The 22,018-nt window shown below is 39.7% G+C and overlaps 6 protein-coding genes across 6 annotated transcripts; 3 read left to right on the forward strand and 3 right to left on the reverse strand.

Annotated features, from left to right (window-relative positions):
- Nucleotides 1-254: 254 nt before the first annotated feature.
- Nucleotides 255-3,742, reverse strand: LOC132195094 (putative pre-mRNA-splicing factor ATP-dependent RNA helicase PRP1). Its single transcript, XM_059616837.1, has 13 exons — nt 3,562-3,742; nt 3,311-3,415; nt 3,117-3,257; nt 2,883-3,059; nt 2,666-2,825; nt 2,389-2,607; nt 2,044-2,298; nt 1,727-1,985; nt 1,471-1,662; nt 1,028-1,150; nt 778-968; nt 558-720; nt 255-500 (listed from the first exon to the last, which is right to left on the reverse strand). Exons 1-13 carry the CDS (start codon nt 3,606-3,608, stop codon nt 373-375), a joined length of 2,160 nt encoding a protein of 719 aa, XP_059472820.1. The 5' UTR covers nt 3,609-3,742; the 3' UTR covers nt 255-372.
- Nucleotides 3,743-3,974: 232 nt separating this feature from the next.
- Nucleotides 3,975-6,663, reverse strand: LOC132195250 (zinc finger protein 43-like). The gene is made up of 6 exons (XM_059617117.1): nt 6,535-6,663; nt 5,846-6,209; nt 5,502-5,787; nt 5,352-5,444; nt 4,835-5,299; nt 3,975-4,749 (listed from the first exon to the last, which is right to left on the reverse strand). Exons 2-6 carry the CDS (start codon nt 6,180-6,182, stop codon nt 3,978-3,980), a joined length of 1,953 nt encoding a protein of 650 aa, XP_059473100.1. The 5' UTR covers nt 6,183-6,209; nt 6,535-6,663; the 3' UTR covers nt 3,975-3,977.
- An 11-nt stretch (nt 6,664-6,674) lies between these two features.
- LOC132195249 (uncharacterized) lies at nt 6,675-10,332 on the forward strand. The gene is made up of 11 exons (XM_059617116.1): nt 6,675-7,086; nt 7,192-7,427; nt 7,486-7,813; nt 7,867-7,983; nt 8,050-8,258; nt 8,309-8,399; nt 8,453-8,500; nt 8,559-8,630; nt 8,689-9,013; nt 9,068-9,163; nt 9,291-10,332. The coding sequence occupies exons 1-11, from the start codon at nt 6,798-6,800 to the stop codon at nt 10,102-10,104; spliced, it is 2,625 nt and encodes an 874-aa protein (XP_059473099.1). The 5' UTR covers nt 6,675-6,797; the 3' UTR covers nt 10,105-10,332.
- A 6-nt stretch (nt 10,333-10,338) lies between these two features.
- LOC132195251 (uncharacterized) lies at nt 10,339-12,248 on the reverse strand. Its single transcript, XM_059617118.1, has 3 exons — nt 12,091-12,248; nt 11,755-11,874; nt 10,339-11,602 (listed from the first exon to the last, which is right to left on the reverse strand). The coding sequence occupies exons 2-3, from the start codon at nt 11,788-11,790 to the stop codon at nt 10,397-10,399; spliced, it is 1,242 nt and encodes a 413-aa protein (XP_059473101.1). The 5' UTR covers nt 11,791-11,874; nt 12,091-12,248; the 3' UTR covers nt 10,339-10,396.
- A 114-nt stretch (nt 12,249-12,362) lies between these two features.
- LOC132195175 (protein suppressor of hairy wing-like) lies at nt 12,363-15,235 on the forward strand. Its single transcript, XM_059616995.1, has 4 exons — nt 12,363-12,614; nt 12,942-13,715; nt 13,774-14,029; nt 14,230-15,235. Exons 1-4 carry the CDS (start codon nt 12,596-12,598, stop codon nt 15,035-15,037), a joined length of 1,857 nt encoding a protein of 618 aa, XP_059472978.1. The 5' UTR covers nt 12,363-12,595; the 3' UTR covers nt 15,038-15,235.
- Nucleotides 15,236-15,730: 495 nt separating this feature from the next.
- Nucleotides 15,731-21,127, forward strand: LOC132195290 (PR domain zinc finger protein 5-like). The gene is made up of 5 exons (XM_059617191.1): nt 15,731-15,807; nt 15,909-16,172; nt 19,124-19,222; nt 19,351-19,558; nt 19,683-21,127. The coding sequence occupies exons 2-5, from the start codon at nt 15,977-15,979 to the stop codon at nt 20,443-20,445; spliced, it is 1,266 nt and encodes a 421-aa protein (XP_059473174.1). The 5' UTR covers nt 15,731-15,807; nt 15,909-15,976; the 3' UTR covers nt 20,446-21,127.
- Nucleotides 21,128-22,018: the final 891 nt, after the last annotated feature.

The following is a 22,018-nucleotide window of genomic DNA, read 5'->3' on the forward strand; positions in this document are numbered from 1 at the left end:
AGCACATCTTATTTATAAGCATGTCTTCTGAATTTTTAGTAGAAACAGGATGGAAGATCATTTAATTTTTTTTTAAATATACTTTTGGTTTTCAAACATGAGGCGCATCTATCCAGTTATCTTGAAACCAACATAATATGTTAATATTATTTACTTTCATTCCATGAAATTGAATAAGATGCATATTTACTAAATTTTTAAATCTTTGCTTAAATTAGTTGCATTTTGCCTTGTTTAAATTTTTCTATTATTTTATTCAGATTGAAGTAATAAAATGAAAAGTCCATTGGTGATCCATGAAATTTTAGAGTAACTATAGTTTAATAATCATAGTTTGTGATAAGAATCGGGTCATCAAATAATGTTTCCAGGTTAAAATCCCTCTTTGAATTGCCTGCTGTCAAGCCTCGCCTGAATCTGTTCCAATTGCCGCTTGGCTTCGCACTGAGGGAAATTACTTAGCTCGTAGTACTGAGCGGCCACTTTCAGCAACCAGTCCGCTGTAAAACGATTACAATAATTGTAATTCATAATTTTCAAAATTGCTGTTAACTTACGCTTGATATCAGTGACTGTGCGAATGTAATTTTTAGTGGTGAGGACAAACTCATTGTAGATGACCCAGTCGGGTTTGTGGTCCAGACAGGTTGAGGGATGCAATTGGACGATCTGATTGTCCTTGATGGTAAGATAGTGTCCCGTTCTTTCCAAGTGTGCAACCTTTGAAAATTAATTATGATTATTTTACCTTTATTGTATAATTAATTTTGAACGAACCTGCATGAAGAATCCACTGACAAGGGCCTTCCTGATGTTCATGTAGTAGTCCTTGGATGTGAACTCTGTGGAGGTGCGCTTCAGGTTGAATCGGTCCATGATTCTCGAGAGCTGCTGTCTAACATTGTCTGCCGACTTCAACGAACGATAGTTTACGAAGTTGTCGTAACACCATTGTGCGTCTTCCATGTCTGGAATTACAAATATTATTCACCATCGTAAATCTCGTTTGCATTAATAAGATACTCACTTTGTTTGAAGGCGTGGTAGACGTTCAGCAGAGTAAGGTGGTCTCCGTCAATGTGTGCAAACCTCATCTTGGCGTCGTCGGCAGCCTTCTTGGCTTCATTTGGCCTGACAAAGCACTGGGGGACTAAACATGGGAGAAGGAGGAGAAGAGGGCAGCAGAGCCCAACGCCCCTCGCGTTTAGTTCAGAAGTTCCAATCAAGGAAGATACAGTTGGTGGAGGTTCATGACACCGGTTACACCTAGGCAACCTTTTCTAGTCAGTGCTTCAACAAGCCTTGTTTTCTTTTTCAACGTGTTTAATTAATTTCCTACGGTTCATAGTCACTGATTCGACTCCGACTTTTTATCTATTTAGAAGAGAGGGTGTTGTCGAAAATCTAAAGGCTTGCTGAGGCATTACTCTGACCAAATAGCTCTATTGGGAGGATTAGCTAGGGTAATACCTGAGAGCATGGCCGTGATCGACAAGATTTCATTCGAGCAGTTGAACTGACAACTGGCAATCAACATCTTGGCAAGCTGAGGGTCCAGCGGAAATTCAGCCATGATGGCCCCTAGCTCAGTCAAGTTTCCGTCGTCATCCAAGGCGGCCAGGTAGTTTAGAAGTTCCAGAGCACGCATCAGAGTTTCAGGTGCTGTTTCGTAAAAAAATAAGGATTTTAGAATAATTCAACAAAATGATTCATGATATGAAATTACCAGGCGGGTCCATGAAGTCGAAATGTACTAAATCGTCAATGCCCAGTTTCTTCAGCTGCAGTACCACAGATCCCAAGTTGGAACGCAAAATTTCAGGGTACGTATTGTCCTGCATCTCCTGCTTGAAAGCTTTTTCCGTGTAAAGTCTGAAGCACTTTCCAGGCCGTGTGCGTCCTGCACGACCAGCTCGCTGCTGCGCGCTGGCTTTGCTAATCGGCGAGACAAGAAGAGATTCCACTCTGATTCTGGGATTGTAGACCTATCATGGTAATCATTTTGATTAAGATTTAGCAAAATGTAGGTAAAATGATTTGCACCTTTTGTTTAGCAAATCCAGGGTCAATCACAAAAACGACTCCGTCAATGGTCAGCGAAGTTTCGGCAATGTTGGTGGACACAACCACTTTTCTTCCTATGGCCCCGTTTGCCTTTGGTGGAGGAGCAGATTCGAAAATTCTCTGCTGCAGGTTCGGGGGAAGGGTTGAGTAGAGGGGAATGCATTTAAGTTCTCCAACTTCTGGTCCGAGATTGTCTATTTCTCTGTTGATTCTTTTGCAGGCTTCTTCGATTTCCTGGAATAAAATATTGATATTTGTTATGAAATATACAAATAATTTTAATGAAAATTAAGACTATTTAATAAAACTTTAAATTTTACTCACTTCCTGACCAGTCAGGAACAATAGTACGTCTCCGGCTATTTCCTCGCACATGTGGATTTGAATGACAGTCCTGATCGCCGCCTCCAGATAATCACGCTCTGGCTCCGGAGTGTAGAAAATTTCAACAGGATGAGTTCTGCCAGGCACATTCATCAAGGGCGCGTGGTCGAAATACTGCTGGAACTTTCCAGCATCCAAAGTAGCTGACATGACAACTAACTGCACAGAAAAAGAAATATATATATCCATCCACTTTTTAAATAATTTAAAAACAAACCTTGAGATCAGGCCTCTGTTTGATAACCTCTTTCAAGACTCCCATCAGGATGTCGGTAGCCAAAGTCCTTTCGTGGGCCTCGTCGAGCAAGATCACTTGGTAATTTTCCAACATGGGGTCAGACATTCCTTCTCGAAGCAACATACCGTCTGTCATGTACCTGTTCAAGAAATTAATCAATATCTGTTCTTAATTTAAAAGAGTTCAAATATTTTACTTTAAAACTGTCTTTGCGGAGGAGCAGTCCTCAAAACGGATGCTGTAACCAACTTCTTGTCCAAGGCAGACGTCCATTTCTTCGGACACACGCTGGGCCACAGACATCGCAGCCACTCGACGTGGCTGAGTACACGCGACTCCCTTTTTGCCCGACGATCTCGAGAATTCCACACACCTTCATATCATATTTTAAATGAAACCATGTACAAATGTGTGATCAATTTTACTATACCATTGAGGAATCTGTGTTGTTTTTCCAGAGCCGGTTTCACCAACCAGCACGATGCACTGGTTATCTCGCAGCAACTGCATGAACTTGTCCTTGTACTCCCATACGGGCAGGGACATCCTTTTTCTAAGCAGCTCATTGTATCTACAAACGGTGTAAGAGATCAAAAGGCAACTGAAAGAACACTGTTTGCTTACCTTGGTGTAAAAGGCAGCCCGGTGTATGGATTTTTTGGAGCCACGATGGTCGGCAAAAGAACTGCGGTTTTCTTGGTTGAACTTGGTCCACCGTCTTTCATGTCACTGCACAAAAATTCTCTCATAATACATAGAAAATATTACCTATTTCAGAGCGTTTTGTGATTTCAGCCATATTATTATTTCAAATATTGAGAAAATAACAGGCGCTTGAAAAAGTACAATTTTTATGACGATTTTAATTGACTTACGTGCGGCGGACGTACGGGTCCCCAATGTCCAGTCTGCGCTTGGACATTGCTGCAGTTGGTATTTGACAATTTCGAACGCTAGACTATGAAATCAAAATAATTTACAGCGTAAAACGCTTAAGCCGAAATGATTTCCAAACACCAAGAGGCATCCAAAATATGTTAAAGATGGCGTCTGGTCTTGCCTTTCTTGATCGCGAACGCCATCTCTCCGAGAAAAAGTCAGTGGCAAACGGTGGTATGCAACCTGCACGACTGGCATGCTATGCTGGTTGCAATCCTTAACTCCAGCAGGCGCCTAACTATTTTTTAAATTTTGATTTGTGAAGAATAAAAAAAATATAATATTAATTTTGCATTATTAAGTTAAACGGTTCAACGTATAAAAAATTCTGGATTCGATAATAATTTATTATTTATTTTTGAGTTTCTGCAGCCGAGTCTTCTTCTTTCCTCTTTCTCTTGGTGTGAGTCCTCAAATGAGTGTTTAGTGCTTGTTTCGAAGATAGGTAACGGAAGCAAACTTCACAATTGTAGTCCGTAATCTTCTCAAAAATTGTATCACCCTCGCGAGCCCTATCGACACTTGGGTGTTCTCTGATTCGGTGCATCACAACTTCGTCCTTTGTGGGGAAAATTGAGGAACACACCACGCACATGAAACGATGGCAGTTGCGAATGTGATGGTCCCTGCCATCAGCAGCGACAAAATTGGCACCGCAGAAGGGACAAGAGTGTCGAAACTCTCCTGTGTGCAGCTGCATGTGTCTTCGGATGTTGAACTTCATCTTGAAAGTTTTCGGGCAGTGCTCGCAGTAGTAGGTGGTGATGACGTGGAACCTTTTTATGTGGTCAGCCAAGGAACTATTCTCGGCAAAAGCTCGGGGGCAGTACGAGCACAAAAACTCTTTTCCCTCGTTATCGGTCCGATGGGAAACCTTGTGCAGCTTCAACCTGCGGGGGTTCAAGAAGGCTCGGCCGCACTCGTCACAAACATAGAGTGAGTCTGGACGGTGATTGAGACGACGATGCTTTTGAAAGGCCTTGCCCGTGGTGCACTGTTCGCCGCACCAGCCACAGATGAGGGCCTTGAACTCCGGGTGGCACTCCCGCATGTGCACCAACTGCCGACCCATGTTCTTGAAAATCTTTTCACAGTACTCACACTTCCAGCGAGCAAACTCATCCCTAAAATTATATATTATTCAATGAATGATAAGTCTTACGAAATCAAAAGATAAATTGGCGTTGGAAATTTTTGAAATCAACTTACTTATGCTTGATGGCGTAGATATCATCCTGAACATGCTCGATGATGTGCCTGAGAAGTTGGCGTTTTGTCTCATAGCTGCGTGGGCAATGGGCACACTTGAACTCCCCCTCAACCTTTTTGTGGAACCTTAGGAAGTGGACGTTCAGCCTTTTTGCTTCGAAGAACTTCTTGGAGCAGCGGCTGCACTTGAATTGTCTGGCGTCCTTCGGCAGGTGCCGCTTTTTGTGTGCTTCCAACACATCCAGCGTGGGAAAGGCTTGGCCACAGGTCTCGCACTTTGGTGAATTCTTGGGCAGGTGACTCTCCCGTTTGTGCTTTCGTAGGAAGTAGATTGTGGTGAATTCCTCGGAGCACAGCTCGCAAAAAAAGGCGCGCACCTCAGGGTGCTCAGCTTTCATGTGGTTGACGAGTTGCTTCTTCCATCGGAACTGGCGCTGACAGTAGGAGCAACAAGGCGTTTGTACCCTAAGCAAAACAATTACATTTTATTTGCATTGAAGAATAGAACAAGAATCACTTTTTGTAATTTTCTTCAGGCTCATTTTCTTCTTCAGATCGATTTAAAGGACCTTGGTCATAATCAAATTCTTCTTGGTCTGCCCAATCAAACCTAAAAAGATAAATTTCAGTTTTTCTTTTTAAATTTTTTTTTTAAATTTGTCAGTACTGTATTTCCTCTTCTTCAACTTTTTTGACATCTTCAATTGATGAAGGAGCTGGAGAAACTCTTTTTTTGGATTCATTCACTTTTCTAGGAAGCAACCTTCCTCTGGTGGACCTTCTTGGTGCTTCCAGTGGGTCTGACGATCCAGGGACTTTTCTTTTGACTACAGGAGGTCGACCCCTTTTTCTTCGAGCATAAGGCGTGCATGCTGACTTGGCACTTTTTTGTGAGCAAAGGTCGTTGCAATCTTCAAGTGCATAATTCTCACAAATGTCAGGTTCCTCTACACCTAAAGTCGATTAAAAAATATCAATAACATAGATTGAAAAAATAATAAACACCACAACCATTCTCTAAAGTTTCTGCCAAGGTTTCTGCTCCGTAATCACAGGACAATCGCTCAGGATCATGATATGTCTCGTCGTCAGGATCATCATTGCAGAGAAGGACGCTTCTTTCAAATACACAAAGGTGGCACTTGACCTTTAGGAAGTGTGTGTTCCTCCACATCCTTTCCTGAACGCAGCATCTCAGCGAAAGTGGAACGTCGCAGACATTGCACCACAGGGCTTCTGACAGGAGATTCAGGTTGACCAGACACAAAGGGTTTGAAAAGTGGAACCTCTTCATCATTGGGGTGACCTTTACCATTCCTATGCCATTATCTTCAAATCCTTCTGTCATTTTTATCTCAGGGGAATTTGCAGGTTTCTAAAAAATTAAATTTCTTAGTTTAATTATTGTGATTTTGCACCATAATATAGGATCTGCCATACATTTCAAAACTAAGAAAAGTTAAAAATAATAATGTATAAATAAATATAATGATTAATTCTATGTAAGCACAATCAAAAATTAAAAAAAAAATTAATTAGTGTATGTATGTACAATACATAATTCATTATGAGCAAAACTCTCCTCTCTTTTTCTGAAATACATAATAATTGTTTTCAAAAGTTTAATGTAAACATTGAATTTGTAAAAATTTGGACAAATGAACATCAATAATAATAATAATAATAATAATAATACCTACCAAATCTTAGTAAAAATAGTGCAGATCAATCTTTTGCATGACTTTTTTTTAAATAAATAAACAATGCCACGCCCCCAACCCCCGCATTCATCAGCTTGCTCATCAGCTACATCGCGCTCCCTGACGACGGTAATGCGAAGCTTCAATGTAAATAAACTTCTTGCTTCTTGTATCGTCAATGATTTTGACGTTAAACTTTTGCAAATTATATTAACTATATTAATTAATCAGATCTGATGATTATCGTCATGAAAGTGTGAAGGATGAGTAGCACTTGGCGTGGCGTCTACTGTGCTGTTCCGGGATGCATGAAGAGGAGGTTGCCAGATGCGCCGGCGAGTTCCTTCCACAGAATCCCTGCAGCGGTGATCACTACAGATTGCATCCGCACCCTGCAACTCTCTCAAGAACGGCACTCACTGTGGCTCAAAGCCATCAGCCGTGATGAGGAGACGTTGCGGCTTTTTGAAACAGTCATCTTGCCTGAAAATAGCAAGGATGATAACTTCAATCTAGCCAAAGCTGTCGTCTGCGAAAGACATTTTCGCTCAGGTATTTATGATAAAAATATGTAAAACTAATAATCTAGACTTTATATGAACATATATTATCTGGAAACACTGACTATTGTTTATAATTTTTGATATTTTTTTGCAGGAAGACCAAGCAAACTTCTTGACTTCAGAGACGTTGATTGGGTTCCAACCTTAAACTTGGACTATGAAAGAAACATAGCAGAAACTGCAGAAACAAAGCTCAAAGTAAAGCACAGAATCAGCGATAATGAAGTTACAAATAAATTGGCCAAAGTGAAAACAATTCTAAGACCACAGAGCTCTAATGTTGGCCGTGAACCAGAGACTGATGAAAGAACAGACAAGAACATCAGCAATGTAAAGAATTTCACATTGATTAATTATATATTTTATTGAACCTTTAAATTTAATAAAGGATGGTGGATCTGGCTGTGAGAAGGAAAATGGAGGCGAGGACGAACCGATGTACGACAACATCATCGTCGTGCAGCCAAATGTTCAGTCCTCGTCTGCAGATCAGTTTCCTGTGCAACCTCAATTTCATCTCATCAATACCAACCCTGTCCAACATGCAGTGACAACTCCAAATCCCGTAGCAGGAATTCCAAAATTGATGGTGATGCCCAACGGAATGTTGGCGATGCCTATTCTTCTCTCCATCCCAATACCAAATCCGACACCAAAACTTCCCATACCCCGACTTCATCCTCTTCCACCTGTTGGCAGCGATAACAAAGTGACTGGTTTGAAATATTTAATTTTTTTAATCTTTTTTTCTATTGATTGTGTTCTACAGCTCCAGAGACAATCCATAAAGTCTACCAGCAAAAGACTGTTGCACATCATGAACATAACTACTGTGCCAAGATAGCTGATTCAAAGGAGAGTGATACGCTTCCAGAAAAAAGTGACGGTTAGAATTTTACGCTTAAGTCCTTTTGTATTTTGGAAGTAATTAAATTGAATTAAAATATTTCAGCACCAAAGGTTGTGTCAGCAAGGAGAATTGTTTGCATTGTGCCTGATTGTTTCAACAACACTCTTTCCAACTCTGAAAAATGCTTTTTCAGCATTTCATCTGTGCTCCTCACAAAAATGGAGGTCTTTCTGAGGTTGAAATGGACATACAAACACTTTAGACCCCCACAACTCAGGACCTCGGTCTACTTCTGCCAAGATCACTATGACGTATATTTTTTAGATTTTCTCTTTACATAATTAATCAAAAATCATATCAGCTGAACACGGACTTTGTCGATCCATTAGCGACTCCCCTTGTGTTGAAACAGGGAGTGCTGCCACACCTGCTGAAACGACGGCGCAATAAGGGTAAATAAAAATGACATTCGCATTATTTGCTTTTTTACATAACAACATTTTAGGACAAATTGAGTGGCACGAATACACTCCTGGGAACCCTTTGGCTCTAGGTAAGAAATTTGTTTGTTAAATAATGTGAAATTTTTTAATAATTTTTTCTATCCAAAGATGAGATTGAAAATTCTCAAACTCCTGTTACAATTCAGAGACCAAAGAGAAAGAGACCATATAAGCGTAAATGTATATATGCACGCATTTAATTTTTAAGGAATTATTCATTCAAGTTTTCCCCATACAGGTTTTGATCTGCCACCCCATTCAGCTTTTGATCTGCCACCGCTGCCTCCACCCAAGAAGCCTCAGGAGCAGCCGCCGGAGGAAAAGAAGCGGAAGTTTGTGATTATTGATGATGAGCCAGAAGAGGAGGATGAGGTTTTCCAAGACAAAGAAGCTCTGAGTGACACAGAAAGTTGGAAGGACGATGAGATTGAGGACGAGGAGTTTGGCAAGATTACAGAAGAGGCTATCAAAGCTGGAAAGACTGTGAGAACAAGAAGAGACTGCAAGATTACTGAGTGGGAGCTGCTGCCTAAGAATCTTTTCATGAAAAAGGATGACAAAAAGTAAGCACATAATTATTTATTTATTGTGAAAATAACAAATTCTGATTTGTATAGCTCAAAGTCAAAGGAAAAAGAGGAAGAAGTTGAAGAGGAGCCCATTTATCAGTATGTTCCTGAAGATGGTGGAGAATGCTCTAAACCAGTACCCCAGTGAGTGATAAAATTTTTTTTAAAACAGTAAAAAGTTTTATTTATTGAGCCTGACTTTGCTAGTTTGAATGAAAACCAATTAAATATCAAAATATTCCAAGAAATGTAAGCTATTAATCTCTTGCAGATTGGAGATGACAGACAAGTGCCATTACTGCGAGCGGTGGTTTCCGTCTCGAGGAATGATGTTCAAGCACATGAAGATTGAGCACCCAGAGTACTCCGTCTTCATTTGTGGATATTGTCGCAAGAAATTGGGCAACTGGAAATCTTTCTACCAGCACATTTGGAACCACATGAAGATGTCCAACGTATGCGAGTTTTGTGACAAACATTTTGCTGCCAAAGTGAATCTTTTGAAGCACCAAGCCAAGTTCCACTTTTCTGACAATGAAGCTGAGCAGACCCAACCTGACAGACTCGAAGAACAAGATTCAGGAGTTGGTGAACAGGGCGGAAGCACACAAGGAGTTGAGTGCCCTGTTTGTTCGGAAGTTGTTGAAACGGAGCAACTTCTTGCCATTCACATGCTCGGACACGGACTGCAATCCTCGAAGGAAGAACAGGATGCTCCGAACCAAGAAGGAAACGAGGCTCTAGAATGCATGCAGAAATTTGCCATCGAACTCCTGACTGATTCCCGAGAGAATTCGGAGGACATCACAATTCACTATGCTGATGAGCAGGATGCTCAACAAAATTTCAATATTCCAAAGACCCCAGAAGAGGAGATGCAGCCCATCAGCCAAGTGTTCCAGTGCACAGAGTGCTTCAAAGTTCTCGAGAGTCAGCAGCACCTTTCTGTGCACATGATGAACCATGGGCTTATTTACAAGTGTGATACGTGTGCAGAGACCTTGGAAGGTTGGTCTAACATCCATGAGCACATGCTGGCTCACGTAGGATCCAACTTTGAGCACATTGTAAATAAAAATTTGTGATCAATACTATTTACTCGGAAAGAATATCCTACAAAAGGTATTTCTAATAAAGTAAAGAATAATATTTTAAAAACTATCGCACCTCCTTCCAACAAATCTTGTAAAACTTAATCTTAAAATTTCCTTACCGAGTAGCTGGTGGTAAAATATTTTATATTCCCTTACTTTTAAGTATAGCTTTGGTTAAAAGCCTATGCTATAGATTTGTTCAAGAAAATTGATTTTAGCCTTGTTTGTGTTTCTCTTGGATGCATATTTATTTAGTGTTCATTGTTTGAGTATGGATTACAGATCATTTTTCATAATTCAATAAAAAATTGGCCAGGAAATCTCTCTTCTCAAGAGCTGTAGGCCTTTCAGATCTACTCTCCTGAAGGTGACCAGGATACACAGGCCTCTCAGACAATTTGCTTTTTCGCCGACGACACTCATGCAACTGCGCCTTTTCCTCACAAATGTTATGCAAAATGACAGACGTTGTGATGATTTTGATCATGGTTGACACACCATATTTCTTATTACTCATAATTATTCTGAACCGTCCGAGCAATCGTCCAAATGCATCATCAATGACTATCTGAGCATTGTGCAGTCTCCTGTTGAAGAACTTTTCTCGAAAATCCTCTTCGGCCGACTTAAAGTGCGTCTTGCAATACGGTGTCATCAAACACATTTCCAAAGGCAGAGACCTGCGTCCAACCACGTGGAGCTCTGGGTTAGTTTTCTCCTGGTTGTAGAGAAGTGGTATTGACAGGTTAGAGTAGAAGTACACCTCAGCATCATATTCTTTGCCTGGTCGTTGGATATTCAAGTAGATGAAGCGTCCTTTGGCGTCGACAGCTGCGAGCACAATCATCGAGTAAAAATCCTTTTTATTCTCATATATGTGTGCACTTTCTGAGGGAGTTTTTATTGGAATATGGATGAGTCCGACTGATCCAAAAGTATTTGGAAATTGACTTAGTTTCATAAAGTCCTCTGCTATGTTGAGCTGCTCCTTTAGATCAGGAAATTGCAAATATCTTAGAAATAGGAATTTGCTGACGACTCTGCAGAACTCCACAAAAATTGATTCAGCATCACTTCGGCTGATGTGAAACAAATCCGAGGCTTGACCACGTTCGTAGCTGCCTCGAAGAACGTAAATTGCTATGGCAACCTTTTTAGCGACAGGAATGGCTTTATGTGCGTAGAAATACGGCTTGATCTCTCCTGCCAACTCGTAAAAAGCTTCTTTGGTCAGAACAAAGATTTCTTGAAAATTTTCATCTGTCAGATGAGGCAAAACTTCCTCCCAGAACCCTTTTCCTTGGTTTTTTACTGCTTCAGACACCGCCGGTGTGCAGACTTTTCCTCGAAGGGCTTTCTTCACTTTTTTTAGGAGGCATATTTTTTTCACTAGCAGGTCAGCAGTGGCAGCTTTTCTTTTACGGCTTGATTTTTCAATTTCAGCAACATTCGCCATAGCTTGGTCCACTTTTTCCATAAACGGTACAATCTACAGAGATATAAATAAATAATTAGCCTTAACAAATATTTTCTTTAATATGATTTATAAATTTATTTGTCCAGTTTCAAAGCTGAATGAAATTAAATAATTATAATTAAAAATGCAAAAGCAAATTTTAACTAGCATAATTATTATCTCACCTGCTCCACAACTTGCAACATATTGGATCCACTCATTCCACTTGGTTATTGGCGAAGTGCGGTTGAAATTAAGAGCTTTTATTGGAATAATAGGTCTTGGATTTGAGTTGACTTGAGAACCTGGAATTCCATAAAAACTTCATAATAATCTCATAAAGTAATCTTACATATTAATATTTTTATTTAAATATCTAAAATTCTACCGCAGCTATTATGTGTATACACAGTTAGTTTTTAATGTTTTTATCGGTTTTTATGACTGCCTAAAGGATATAATTACATAATTATTAAGTTAAATTATGTCCCGTTTGTTTTTTAATTAAAAATAATACATACCAAGAAAACGACGGCGGCCGGGAGTCGTTTTATTTAGCTGCGTCGGCAAAAATAGCAGCGATCACGGAGCAGCGTCAAAATAAGAATGTCCATTTCCAAAGATTCCCTGCATGTTTTATTACAGCAGACGATCGAGAGCAGACACGACTGTGATGCGCGCCATCCCCGGCCTTGAACAACCTTGAGCGCAAAATACCAATCGCGACAACATCACCGCCTTGCTTTGCCGCAACTTTGCCTCCTTCGCATTTCAGTTGGCTGCAGTGCGGGGAATGAAAACAAAACATTTCGCCAAAACTTATCTGCTCGACTCTGCTGAAACCGGTCAAAACATAGCACAAGCAAAGAACAACAACAGGACAAGAGCATCCAGAACCTACTAAAAATTGAATTTTAGTGAAATTTTCCATAGATAATGGAATGATTCTTGAGCGCAACGATTAATTTGATAAGAAAATTGCGTTAATCTTATTGTCGGCTGCTCGTCAATTCAAAAGCTCACATTATGAAAGAAGAATTATCAGGTAAAATATTAGCCGGCAATTCTCAATTTATGTAATTCTCTTGTTCACGTGTATCGTTTCTGATTTCATTACATTATAACAAATAATTGCTTATATATTCGTATCCATTCTTATTACATACTTCAATATTTGTGTCCTTTTATATCCGTGTCTCACCAGGAAATATTTATTGAAAAAACACGAAATGTAAATTAATGCTTACATACACATTTTTTTACGTTTGCCGCAAAAATACATTAGATAATTTATACTTTTTAATTATTTAAAAAATGGTTCATCTGTTTTGGGTAAAATATGCATAATAATAATACCCTTTTTTAATTACAGCTCCTGTGCAAAATCCTGCAGAGACCATGGATCAGACTGCAGAAAGCAATGTGATTGCTTGTAGCGTTGAAAGTACCACCACCAACAACAAGGACTTAAGAAACCAAAATTTGAGAAACCAACATTTGACGATGCCTAGGCACCGTGGTAAATTTGTCAAGAAAAGTAAGCTTGCCTCCTTGAACTGCCTGCGTAAACAGTGGACAAGAGTGGACAATGGGCAACAAGCTAATAAAATCAAGAAGATTGACAATCTGGGGGACGATGGCAACATTCCCCAGTTCTTCATTCCAGCTGTGCGGCTGGTTGATTTGAACTTGCTGGCAGTCAAACTCTGGTGCCAATTCTGTGACAAGCCTCTGTCGCTGCGAAACTGCGTCGACGAGAAGAAAAACATGTTCAAATCTCTTCTGCAGATTCAATGCACTTACTGTGACAAGGTGAGAGAGGTGTCTCTTTCGTGGGTGGATGAAAAGGGAGGCACAATCGTGTACGAAGGTCGAAGCAAACGTCGAGTCCTTCGAAATGATGATGACCTGTATCGGCTCAAGATACTAAGCAAGACGTCACGGATTGCTAACAAAAAAGCAGCTCAGAAGTCAAAAGAGTGCAAAAAAGTAGCTCCCAAGAAAAATCAGAAGAAGTCTGTTGTTGTGGAACCTTTGCCCTCGGATAACAACAAACAAGGACTGGCCATTGAAAGCACTTTTTCCCTATGTTTGCCTCAGCTGCCAAATACTGCAAATTACATTCTTCCAGAAACCAGTGAGAATGGTTAGAAATTTAGATTTAAATTTTCTGCATTATTTTAATGACTTCATGATTTGTTTAGGAAATCTGCCAATTGCTGGCACTTCCTCACCTGTGGAAGCAAACCAGGATTTCCATGTTGTCAACATAGATAATATTTTGAAATCCGAGTCTGAAGTTGATATGGACTGTGACGATGATGATGACAACTACAGCATTGAAAGCGAGCCTGACGTTTCTCAAATACCTGAACACTTAATGAGAAATGTGAGATTTTCACGAGATGGTCCAGATTATGAATGGGAGCCTATGGGCATGGCCAAAGATGAATCTGAAGGGTAATTTTTAACGATATTAATTTTTTCACAAAGTATTTCTTAATATATAAAAAATTAAACCGTTTAATTTCTTCGGTCAAAGGTTATAAAATTTCAGTAAAAAGCATTTAATTTAAATTTGTAGATCAAATTGGAATGAAGGAAAAAAACGTATCAAGCCATTTTCCAAATTGGAATGAAAATTTGTTTCTCTTTTCCAGCCCACCTCGTGAGCCACAGATGGATGAAGTTTGCTACTATTGCCCAGAAAAATTTGAAACTATACACAGGAGACGAGCTCACATGGTCGCTGCTCATGAAGAATTCTCTCAAAGGATCTGTGGGACATGTGGTGTGAAATCTGCAAGTGATTCGCGCTTCAAGACACATCTTCGTCGGCACCGAGCTGACCTGCACGTTGTGTGCGATTATTGTGGTGAAAGTGTTTTGCGAACATATCTCAAAATTCACCAGCAGCGCCACCAGCCAAAGAGCATTGTCTGCCCAAAGTGCCCCGACAAGGCCTATGCATCAGAAGCCAATCTCATCAAGCATAATTTGTTCGTTCATGTGACTCCCTTCAAGTGCGACTTCTGTGCCAAATCCATTCGAGGCCGGTGGAGATTCACGGAGCACATCAAGACTCACGTTATGAACAGGAAATACAAGTGTCTGCACTGCAGTGCCACTTTTGAAAGAAGGGACAACAGAAACACCCATGTCAAGAACAACCACAACTTTGTGTGTCTCGTCTGCAGTGCAAAATTTACCACTGCCAGCCTTGCCAAGGATCACACCGAAAGCAGTCACACCCAACAAGAAATTTCTGATCTTGGTCTGGATGGAAATTCTGCTTTCGAGAAGGTCACCAAGTTCAGATGTCAGATTTGCCTCCAGCATTTTGCGTCAAATCAGTCGTTGGGTTTCCACACTCAGCGAATTCACGGCAAGGACAAAGATAAAATCAATGATGAAAAACTAAAGAAAGGAGGTTCAGAAACTGAAGTTTCTCACCAGAAAAGTGGTTAGGGCTATTTTTTGTAGGAGGAAGAAGAATTGAATTGGGAGTTAAATTTGAAATTTGATCTGCGAATAGTTTCTGGAATTATAAAATTTTTATGGAAACCAATAGAGAGCATTGCAATCATTCAATAATTTCAATTTTTCCATACTATTAAAAATGAAAATGATGTTATATTGAGATGAAAATTTATCAAATAAATGAGAAAGACACTATTTTAGTATTCCTGCTTTTAAAATAACCACAATTATGTAAATTAATTCTATATTTTATTATGACAAAATTATATGAGTTTAAACCTCCACAAAATATCCAAATTATTTTAAAATTTAGACTTATTTAGCCTGAAGTGAAAAATGGAAACACAGTTCATTTTTAATTTGAAAAATAATATTAATTTTAATATGTTAAGTTTTAATCATGGCAAAAAAGGGAAATTTTTATGCTTGATGATAACAAAAGGAGCATTTTTAATAATTCCAAAAATACAAAGTCTGTTCAACTTTTATTAATTTCAAATAATTTTATTATCTGAGTTTTGCTTCATTTGAAGACTTTGAAGAGATTTCGATTTTAATTTCTTTTTCAATACCGCGCGCGGGTTGGATCGCTGCGCTAATGACCACCCAGCAGCTAGCGACGTGAGAAGGTGGTGAGCTTTGCCCACACTCAACTTCCAGGAATCCAGGGGCGATGATTCATACATGCAGCCAGCCCAGCGCCAGCAGTAGCAGAAGTTCCATAATCCGGCCCACGTTTTTTCGTCGACATAAGTCAGGTATATTTATTTAGGAAGATTTAATTTCAACCACAGAAAAGATTTACACGACTGTAAATTGATGTTTCATGTAAAAATTAAAAAATTATTCCGGTTTCCAGACAGGAGGGTTTCCTAACACGTGCGTGCATTTGGAAAAAAACACGTGTGCAGCAAACGTGTGCACGTTATGGCGTTTGACAACAAAGTCAATGTAGCCTCTGCTGCTCTTCTTTGGGCTGAAGCTGACCACGGGACGCCAAAATGGGCTGAGGACGAAGAGACGCAATCGGCAAGCCAGGAGAACACTGGTTTCGACGACCCTGAGGGACTCGACCAAGTGGGCCGAGGCTTCAACACATCATCGCCACTTGTTCCTCGTCACGTGCAATTCAATTCAATTCAATTCAATTTTATTGTTGTTCTGTTAGACAAGAATATTAACAGTAGTCTTTAGAACATGTCAGGTCTAAAATTAAAATTTAGAGAAAAAAACCCGTTGCTTAGGGCAAAGGGAAAAAACTATAAGATTAGCGCGAGAAATTTCACTTGTCAAAACTGCACAGTAAGTATTCGTGTATGTCATAGAAGTTGTGTTCACTTAGCACTTGTTTCAGTTTCAGGGTGAATGTCTTTAGATCTTCAATTTGTTTTAACTCGGCCGGCAAGTGGTTGTAAATTCGAGCGATCATGACCGCCGGATTTTGCGCTGTCAAGTTTAGTGTCACTGGGGGTATGTGAAGGTCTTCATCGTTCACTGGCTTGTTTCTCGTATTGTAGACGTGAACTTCCTCTGCCTCATTGTTTCTGGCAAATTTATCAGGGTATTTCTTTACAAACTTCGCGCACTCCAATATGTACAAGGAAAACGCTGGGAGGATGTCAAAGTCTTTGAATAGTTGTCTGCATGACTCAAGTGGATCGGGTCCTTTCCAGTACCGTTTGCCAGCCATAGCCCGCAGCACCCGTTTTTGCGCGATAGCGACAAGATTAAAGTATGGGGAGGCACCGTAGATAATAATCGAGTACAAGATATGGCTTTGCACGTATGCAAAGTATACCTGTCTGAGACTACTCTTAGGCACTCTCTTGCCCATTTTCACAAACAAGTATGTTGCACTTCTTAGTTTCCCACTCGCATATTCGCACTGTGCACGCCAGTTCATTGTGTCAGTGAATATTACACCCAGAACCTTGCTCTCATTCGCCACTTCGACTTCCGTGTTGTTAAGTTGAACAGAAGGTTTTTCCAACTTCTTTGTCTGAGCGGTGTGAATTTGCATGACCTTCGTCTTTGAGGCATTTAGTCTCAGACGGTTGTTTTCGGCGAAGGTCTCCACACTTTTGTTTACTTGCGAGGTTTTCTCGTTAGCTTCGGTGTATGTATTACCCCTTGCGAGGCTCGTCAAATCGTCGGCAAAGACATAGAGGGTGGCAGCTACGCTTTCCAACGAAAAGTCGTTTTCATAGGCCGTGTAACTAAATGGTCCTAGCGACGTTCCTTGCGGTACTCCAATGGAGGAGTCCAACGTTGCAGATGTTACGTTCGTTATGGTCTGGTTTTCGTCAAGGTGCCTAAGTTGAACCACTTGTTTCCGACCCGTGAGGAATGATTTCATCCAAGAGAGTGATTTTTCATCGAGTCCATAGCATCTCAGTTTTCCGATCAGGATTTCGGGCACAACGCAGCCAAACGCATTTGAGAAATCGTATAGGATCATGTTCACTTTCTCTCGTTTCTCGATAGACGAGTGCAAGTCCGTGACTAGGTCATAGAGTGCTGTTACCGTGCTTTTGCCTTTTCTGAAGCCGTGCTGGAAGCCTTGAATTAGTTGATTGTCTGAAAAGTAGGCGTCAATTCTATTTAGGTAGCATTTCTCAAATATTTTTGCAACCGTTGACGTGAGAGCGATTGGTCTGTAGTTTGCTGCGTCGTTTTCCTCGCCCTTCTTCTTGTAGATAGGTACAATGGTCGCCAGTTTTAAATTTTCAGGAAATTTCCCCTCCACGAAGGAACAGTTTATTAAATCCGAAAGTGGCGTGGCAATGTAAGCGGAAATTTGTTTGATGACGCTCATGGATATTCCGTCCCAGCCAGCTGATTTTTTTGCAGGAAAGGCGCCAATGACTCTCCGAATCTCGTCTGGTGTTGTCAATTGATTAAGTGAAAATATCGTCTCCACTAGTGGGACGTCTTCAATGGCGAGTTGTATTTCTTGTTCACTCATTTCGGGAAGTGGCTCGATAAATTTAGTGTTCAGGAAGTCAGCAATTTTCTGCAAATCTTTTTCTTCTTGCCCGTCTATGCAGATTTCTGAAATAGTGGTGGATGTAATTTCATTGCCAACGTTCTCCTTGATGATTTTCCAAGCCGCTGAGACTTTGTTATTTGAACTCCTGAGCTTTGCTTCATTGTTTTTCCTGATCTCATCGTTAATTAGGAAGCCGACGTAGCTTTTGAGGCTCGCCACCTGCTGCTCCAGGTCCTTGATCTTGTCTGCTTCTGATTGATTGGTGATTGTATTTGCTCTTGCTTTCTTTCGTAGTTCTTGTAGCTGTTCACTCATTTCTCGCAGCCTGATTTTGTTGTTTATTGTAAAGTCAGAGAGATGAATTTTCCCGGCTTGGTTTGCTTTGCGGATATTTTTTCTCAAAGGGAAGCTCGCATCAAAATATTTTTTCAGTTTTTCCATGAACAAATGGCTCTTTGTGTCAGCTGAAGTAGCGGCGAAGATGTCCTGCCAGCGCTCGTAACTTAATTTTTCCTTGAAATTTAGCCAATTTTCATCATTATAGCTTCTTGAGAAGACGAACCAGTCCTTCATTTCTTCTACTCGAACCTCAAACTCGATGTGCACTGCGTTGTGGTCGGAGAAATTGACTTCTTTGACTTCAAATCTAGCATCACACTGGAGGGAGGTGAATGCGTGGTCAATGAGTGTGCTGCTGTGAGCAGTCTCTCGTGTTGGGGCATTTTTATTGATGAGGTGCATCTCGTAGCCTTTCATTATGCTATTTAGTTTCCGGCTTTCGGCGGAGTCCTGGAGCAGGTTAATATTTAGATCCCCCAGAACAATCATCTCCTTCTCTGGTGCCAGATTTTGCTCCACTAGACTCTCCAGGTTGTCGAAGAAAGACTCCATAGTGCCGTGATTGGGTGGTCGGTAGACAGTAAACACCGTCAACGTTGTTTTTTTAATTTTAATTTCACACCCTGCCGTCTCAAATTCATTTTCGATAGAAGAAGTTGGAATCTTCTTGTAGCTAAAATTAGCATTTGTTGAGACGAGAAGAACAGCACCTCCTCCGTATGATTTTTTATCTTTTTTCTCTTTCCTGCGGCAGTATTTTCCGAGAAAGAAAAGATCTGCTTTTTTGGACCTCAGCAACGTTGACAGCTCTGATGACATAGCAGAAATTAAGAGTTTCACAGCAGGTAAAAATAATAAATTTATTTAAAAAATTATGAAATTTTATCTCTCGATCGATGTGAATTTAAAAAAAAAGTCAGCCCGCCGAGCTTTATTTATAAATAGATTTTTAAACAAAATATTTGTATTTCAGACACTTTCATCCCCAACAAAAGCTTGGGTTTTGACAATTCTGCCCGTAAAACGGCCAGCAAGAACAACCGGAGCACTTTGTCAGTTGATTCTGGCTTTGTCGACGTTGACCTGTCCACCGTGCCAACGTTCAAGCAGAGACTCAGAGTCTCAACTAGGGCTCAATACATTCAACCACAGCCTGCACCTGCAAAGCCATTATTTGTGCTGTAAGTATATTATTGAACTTTTTATTTCATTGGTAAAGAATTCAGTTAAAAATGCAGTTCAACGAATGAAATTATAAGAAAAATAAAATTTTTATTAAAACATCATTCTTATTTTTTTCTCCAGGCAAGAGCCAGCTGCGGTCAAGTGTGAATATAATTGTCCTCAAACATTCAGAAGTGCCTCAGCTGCCTCCAGACACATGAACAATGTTCACATCGAATTCCGTCAGCGCATCTGCGGCATTTGCGACAAAAGCTGCAAAACGGCCTACGGCTTCCGAATCCACCGCAAATCTCACAACGCTGCGAACGCTTCGACTTGCGAATTGTGCGGAAAATCTTACTTTCTGAAAAGCCTCTTGAAACATCACATGATAATGCGCCATGGTGACGACCGTCCGTTTGTGTGTCACTTGTGTCCTAAAGCGTTCAAACTGGCCGTCAGCCGTCGCATCCACACCACCCATGTCCACGGCCCTGGCTACACCTGCGACATCTGCTTGAGTCACTTCAAGAGCCGAGGTCGATTTACTCTGCACGTGAAGAACAAGCACCTGAAGAAGAAGACATTTGACTGTCCAATCTGTGGCGCCAAGTTCGACTACAAGTACAACAGAAATGCCCACATGGAGAACAATCACAACTACGAATGCTCTCTGTGCGACTCGCACTTCTTATCAGCCGACGATGCCAAGAAGCATTGCGAGGAGGAGCACAGCAAAGAAGGGCTGGCCGAGGTGAGCTTTCCCTTCCACCGAATCACTAAGTTCCAGTGTGACGTTTGCTACCGATGCCTGGCTACAAAGCAGGCTCTCGACCGTCACAAAGACACACACCGCGGGTCCGAGCCTGCGCTTCTTTGCGAGGTTGATCTGATCACTGAGTAAAGTGGTTTATTGAAGCAAAATTTGACTACGTTTAGTAATCTTCCATGCAATACAGGAAAATAGGATTTTTTTTTTTAAATAATTAAATATTTAGACAAAAAATGTCCAAAAATTCAATACTTAATTATTGTACACCGTTCCGAGACAGCGTTTCTCTGTGGAGGTTGATCTGATCAGCGAGTAAAGAATAATTTTAAATACTTCTTACAACATTATTGAAATAAGAAATCTTTTCATTCCGTACGAAATAGGATTAAAATATAAACTAAAAATAAATATTTTGCCAAAATGTAAAAAAATCAATACTTAATTGTTGTGCTCTTAATTAAAGAATGAAAGTTGCTGTATGCCATGTCAAAAAAATTAAAGCATAATTATATAATTTGAAATGTGAAGAAACTTGAAAATTAATTTTAAGTACGTGACAGTTTTTTTTACAATCAATGTGGTTCCAAGGATATTAATTGTTCCAACTTGTCTCACACATCAAATACTTAAAATGCTGAAATTAATTCGAATATGTCTATTTCAATATACAAAATGAAACAAATCTTCTGGAGTTAAAATTAAATAAAATTCCTTTTTTACTTATTTTTAAGACATAGGAAAGTGCATTATTTATAGTTTGAAGGTTGAAATATTTAATGCCCTTTTGCACAATTAGATTGCTGCATAATTGCGTATGCGCGCTCACTTCTCAACTGGAAATTAAAATTGTGCAATTTTGTTTTCATTTTTGCACATTCCCTTTATTCAAGAGAACAAAAGTCTTAGTCAATGAATACTGATAAAGAGATGATTCATAAGCTTAAAAGCTAAAAATCTTATCTGGTTGTATTTAAATTCCCCAGTAGATAATAAAAGAGTTAATATTTTTCACTTAGTTAGTGTTTACTGATAATTTTCCTTGTTGAAACAATTTAAAAATTCCATTAAGCAAAATTCATTCCAATATTTAAACAACCCCAGCTGCCATAATCAACTAGATTTTATTTTCAGTGGAGAGCATAAAGTCTGGATAAAAGTTGATTTTAGTTGAATTCACATTTTTTTTTTAATTTCGGTCTACAATCATTACAAGTTTTGCATTGAAATTGTGTTAAACAAAGTTGCGAGTGCTTTTTTAATTTAAGCAGCAAGGCGTTGTCATGAATTTAAATTATGCAATCACTCAGCAGCAGCTACCGCACAGTAATGAGTCTCTATGCGTATATGCACCCCTGCGCAGTCAGAACAAATAAAGGGCTGCGTGCATGCAGATTGCAACTGGAGACAAAAGAAGCGGAAAAATTAAACTTCATGAGTGTCAGGTCCATAATTAAAAAATTCTTTTCAGTTGAAAAAGGGGGTTTGAAATTAATTTGAATTATTTTCATTTATGAATTTCGGCAAGAAAATAAATCGAAGAGAAATATTAAAAAAAAAAAAATATGATATTTAAATTCTGGAATAATCTATAATAAAATTTCTCCTGCGCTATCTTTTGTTATGTTAATTATTTAAAATAACAATTGAGATTACGAGAGAGTAAAAATTCATTGGCGCTATACAAGGAAATACAAAATCTTGTATT

This window comes from Neocloeon triangulifer, unplaced genomic scaffold (assembly GCF_031216515.1).
Source record: "Neocloeon triangulifer isolate White Clay Creek 2 clone unplaced genomic scaffold, ASM3121651v1 ptg000009l, whole genome shotgun sequence".
In the NCBI taxonomy this organism is placed as follows: domain Eukaryota; kingdom Metazoa; phylum Arthropoda; class Insecta; order Ephemeroptera; family Baetidae; genus Neocloeon; species Neocloeon triangulifer.

Coding starts and splice junctions, on each gene's coding strand:
- LOC132195094 (XM_059616837.1), bottom strand. CDS start 3,608: ATGTCCAAGCGCAGACTGGACATTGGGGACCCGTACGTCCGCCGCAC. Junction 1,151..1,470: donor GATCACGGCCATGCTCTCAG/GTATTACCCTAG, acceptor TCCCATGTTTAG/TCCCCCAGTGCTTTGTCAGG. Junction 721..777: donor TCAGTGGATTCTTCATGCAG/GTTCGTTCAAAA, acceptor TAATTTTCAAAG/GTTGCACACTTGGAAAGAAC.
- LOC132195250 (XM_059617117.1), bottom strand. CDS start 6,182: ATGACAGAAGGATTTGAAGATAATGGCATAGGAATGGTAAAGGTCACC. Junction 5,788..5,845: donor GGCAGAAACTTTAGAGAATG/GTTGTGGTGTTT, acceptor AATCGACTTTAG/GTGTAGAGGAACCTGACATT. Junction 5,300..5,351: donor CCTGAAGAAAATTACAAAAA/GTGATTCTTGTT, acceptor TGTTTTGCTTAG/GGTACAAACGCCTTGTTGCT.
- LOC132195249 (XM_059617116.1), top strand. CDS start 6,798: ATGAGTAGCACTTGGCGTGGCGTCTACTGTGCTGTTCCGGGATGCATG. Junction 7,984..8,049: donor GCTTCCAGAAAAAAGTGACG/GTTAGAATTTTA, acceptor AAAATATTTCAG/CACCAAAGGTTGTGTCAGCA. Junction 9,014..9,067: donor ATGAAAAAGGATGACAAAAA/GTAAGCACATAA, acceptor TGATTTGTATAG/CTCAAAGTCAAAGGAAAAAG.
- LOC132195251 (XM_059617118.1), bottom strand. CDS start 11,790: ATGAGTGGATCCAATATGTTGCAAGTTGTGGAGCAG. Junction 11,603..11,754: donor TGTTGCAAGTTGTGGAGCAG/GTGAGATAATAA, acceptor ATATCTCTGTAG/ATTGTACCGTTTATGGAAAA.
- LOC132195175 (XM_059616995.1), top strand. Junction 13,716..13,773: donor TCCAGAAACCAGTGAGAATG/GTTAGAAATTTA, acceptor TGATTTGTTTAG/GAAATCTGCCAATTGCTGGC. Junction 14,030..14,229: donor GCCAAAGATGAATCTGAAGG/GTAATTTTTAAC, acceptor TCTCTTTTCCAG/CCCACCTCGTGAGCCACAGA.
- LOC132195290 (XM_059617191.1), top strand. CDS start 15,977: ATGGCGTTTGACAACAAAGTCAATGTAGCCTCTGCTGCTCTTCTTTGG. Junction 16,173..19,123: donor GCCACTTGTTCCTCGTCACG/TGCAATTCAATT, acceptor TTTTCTCTTTCC/TGCGGCAGTATTTTCCGAGA. Junction 19,223..19,350: donor AATTAAGAGTTTCACAGCAG/GTAAAAATAATA, acceptor TTTGTATTTCAG/ACACTTTCATCCCCAACAAA.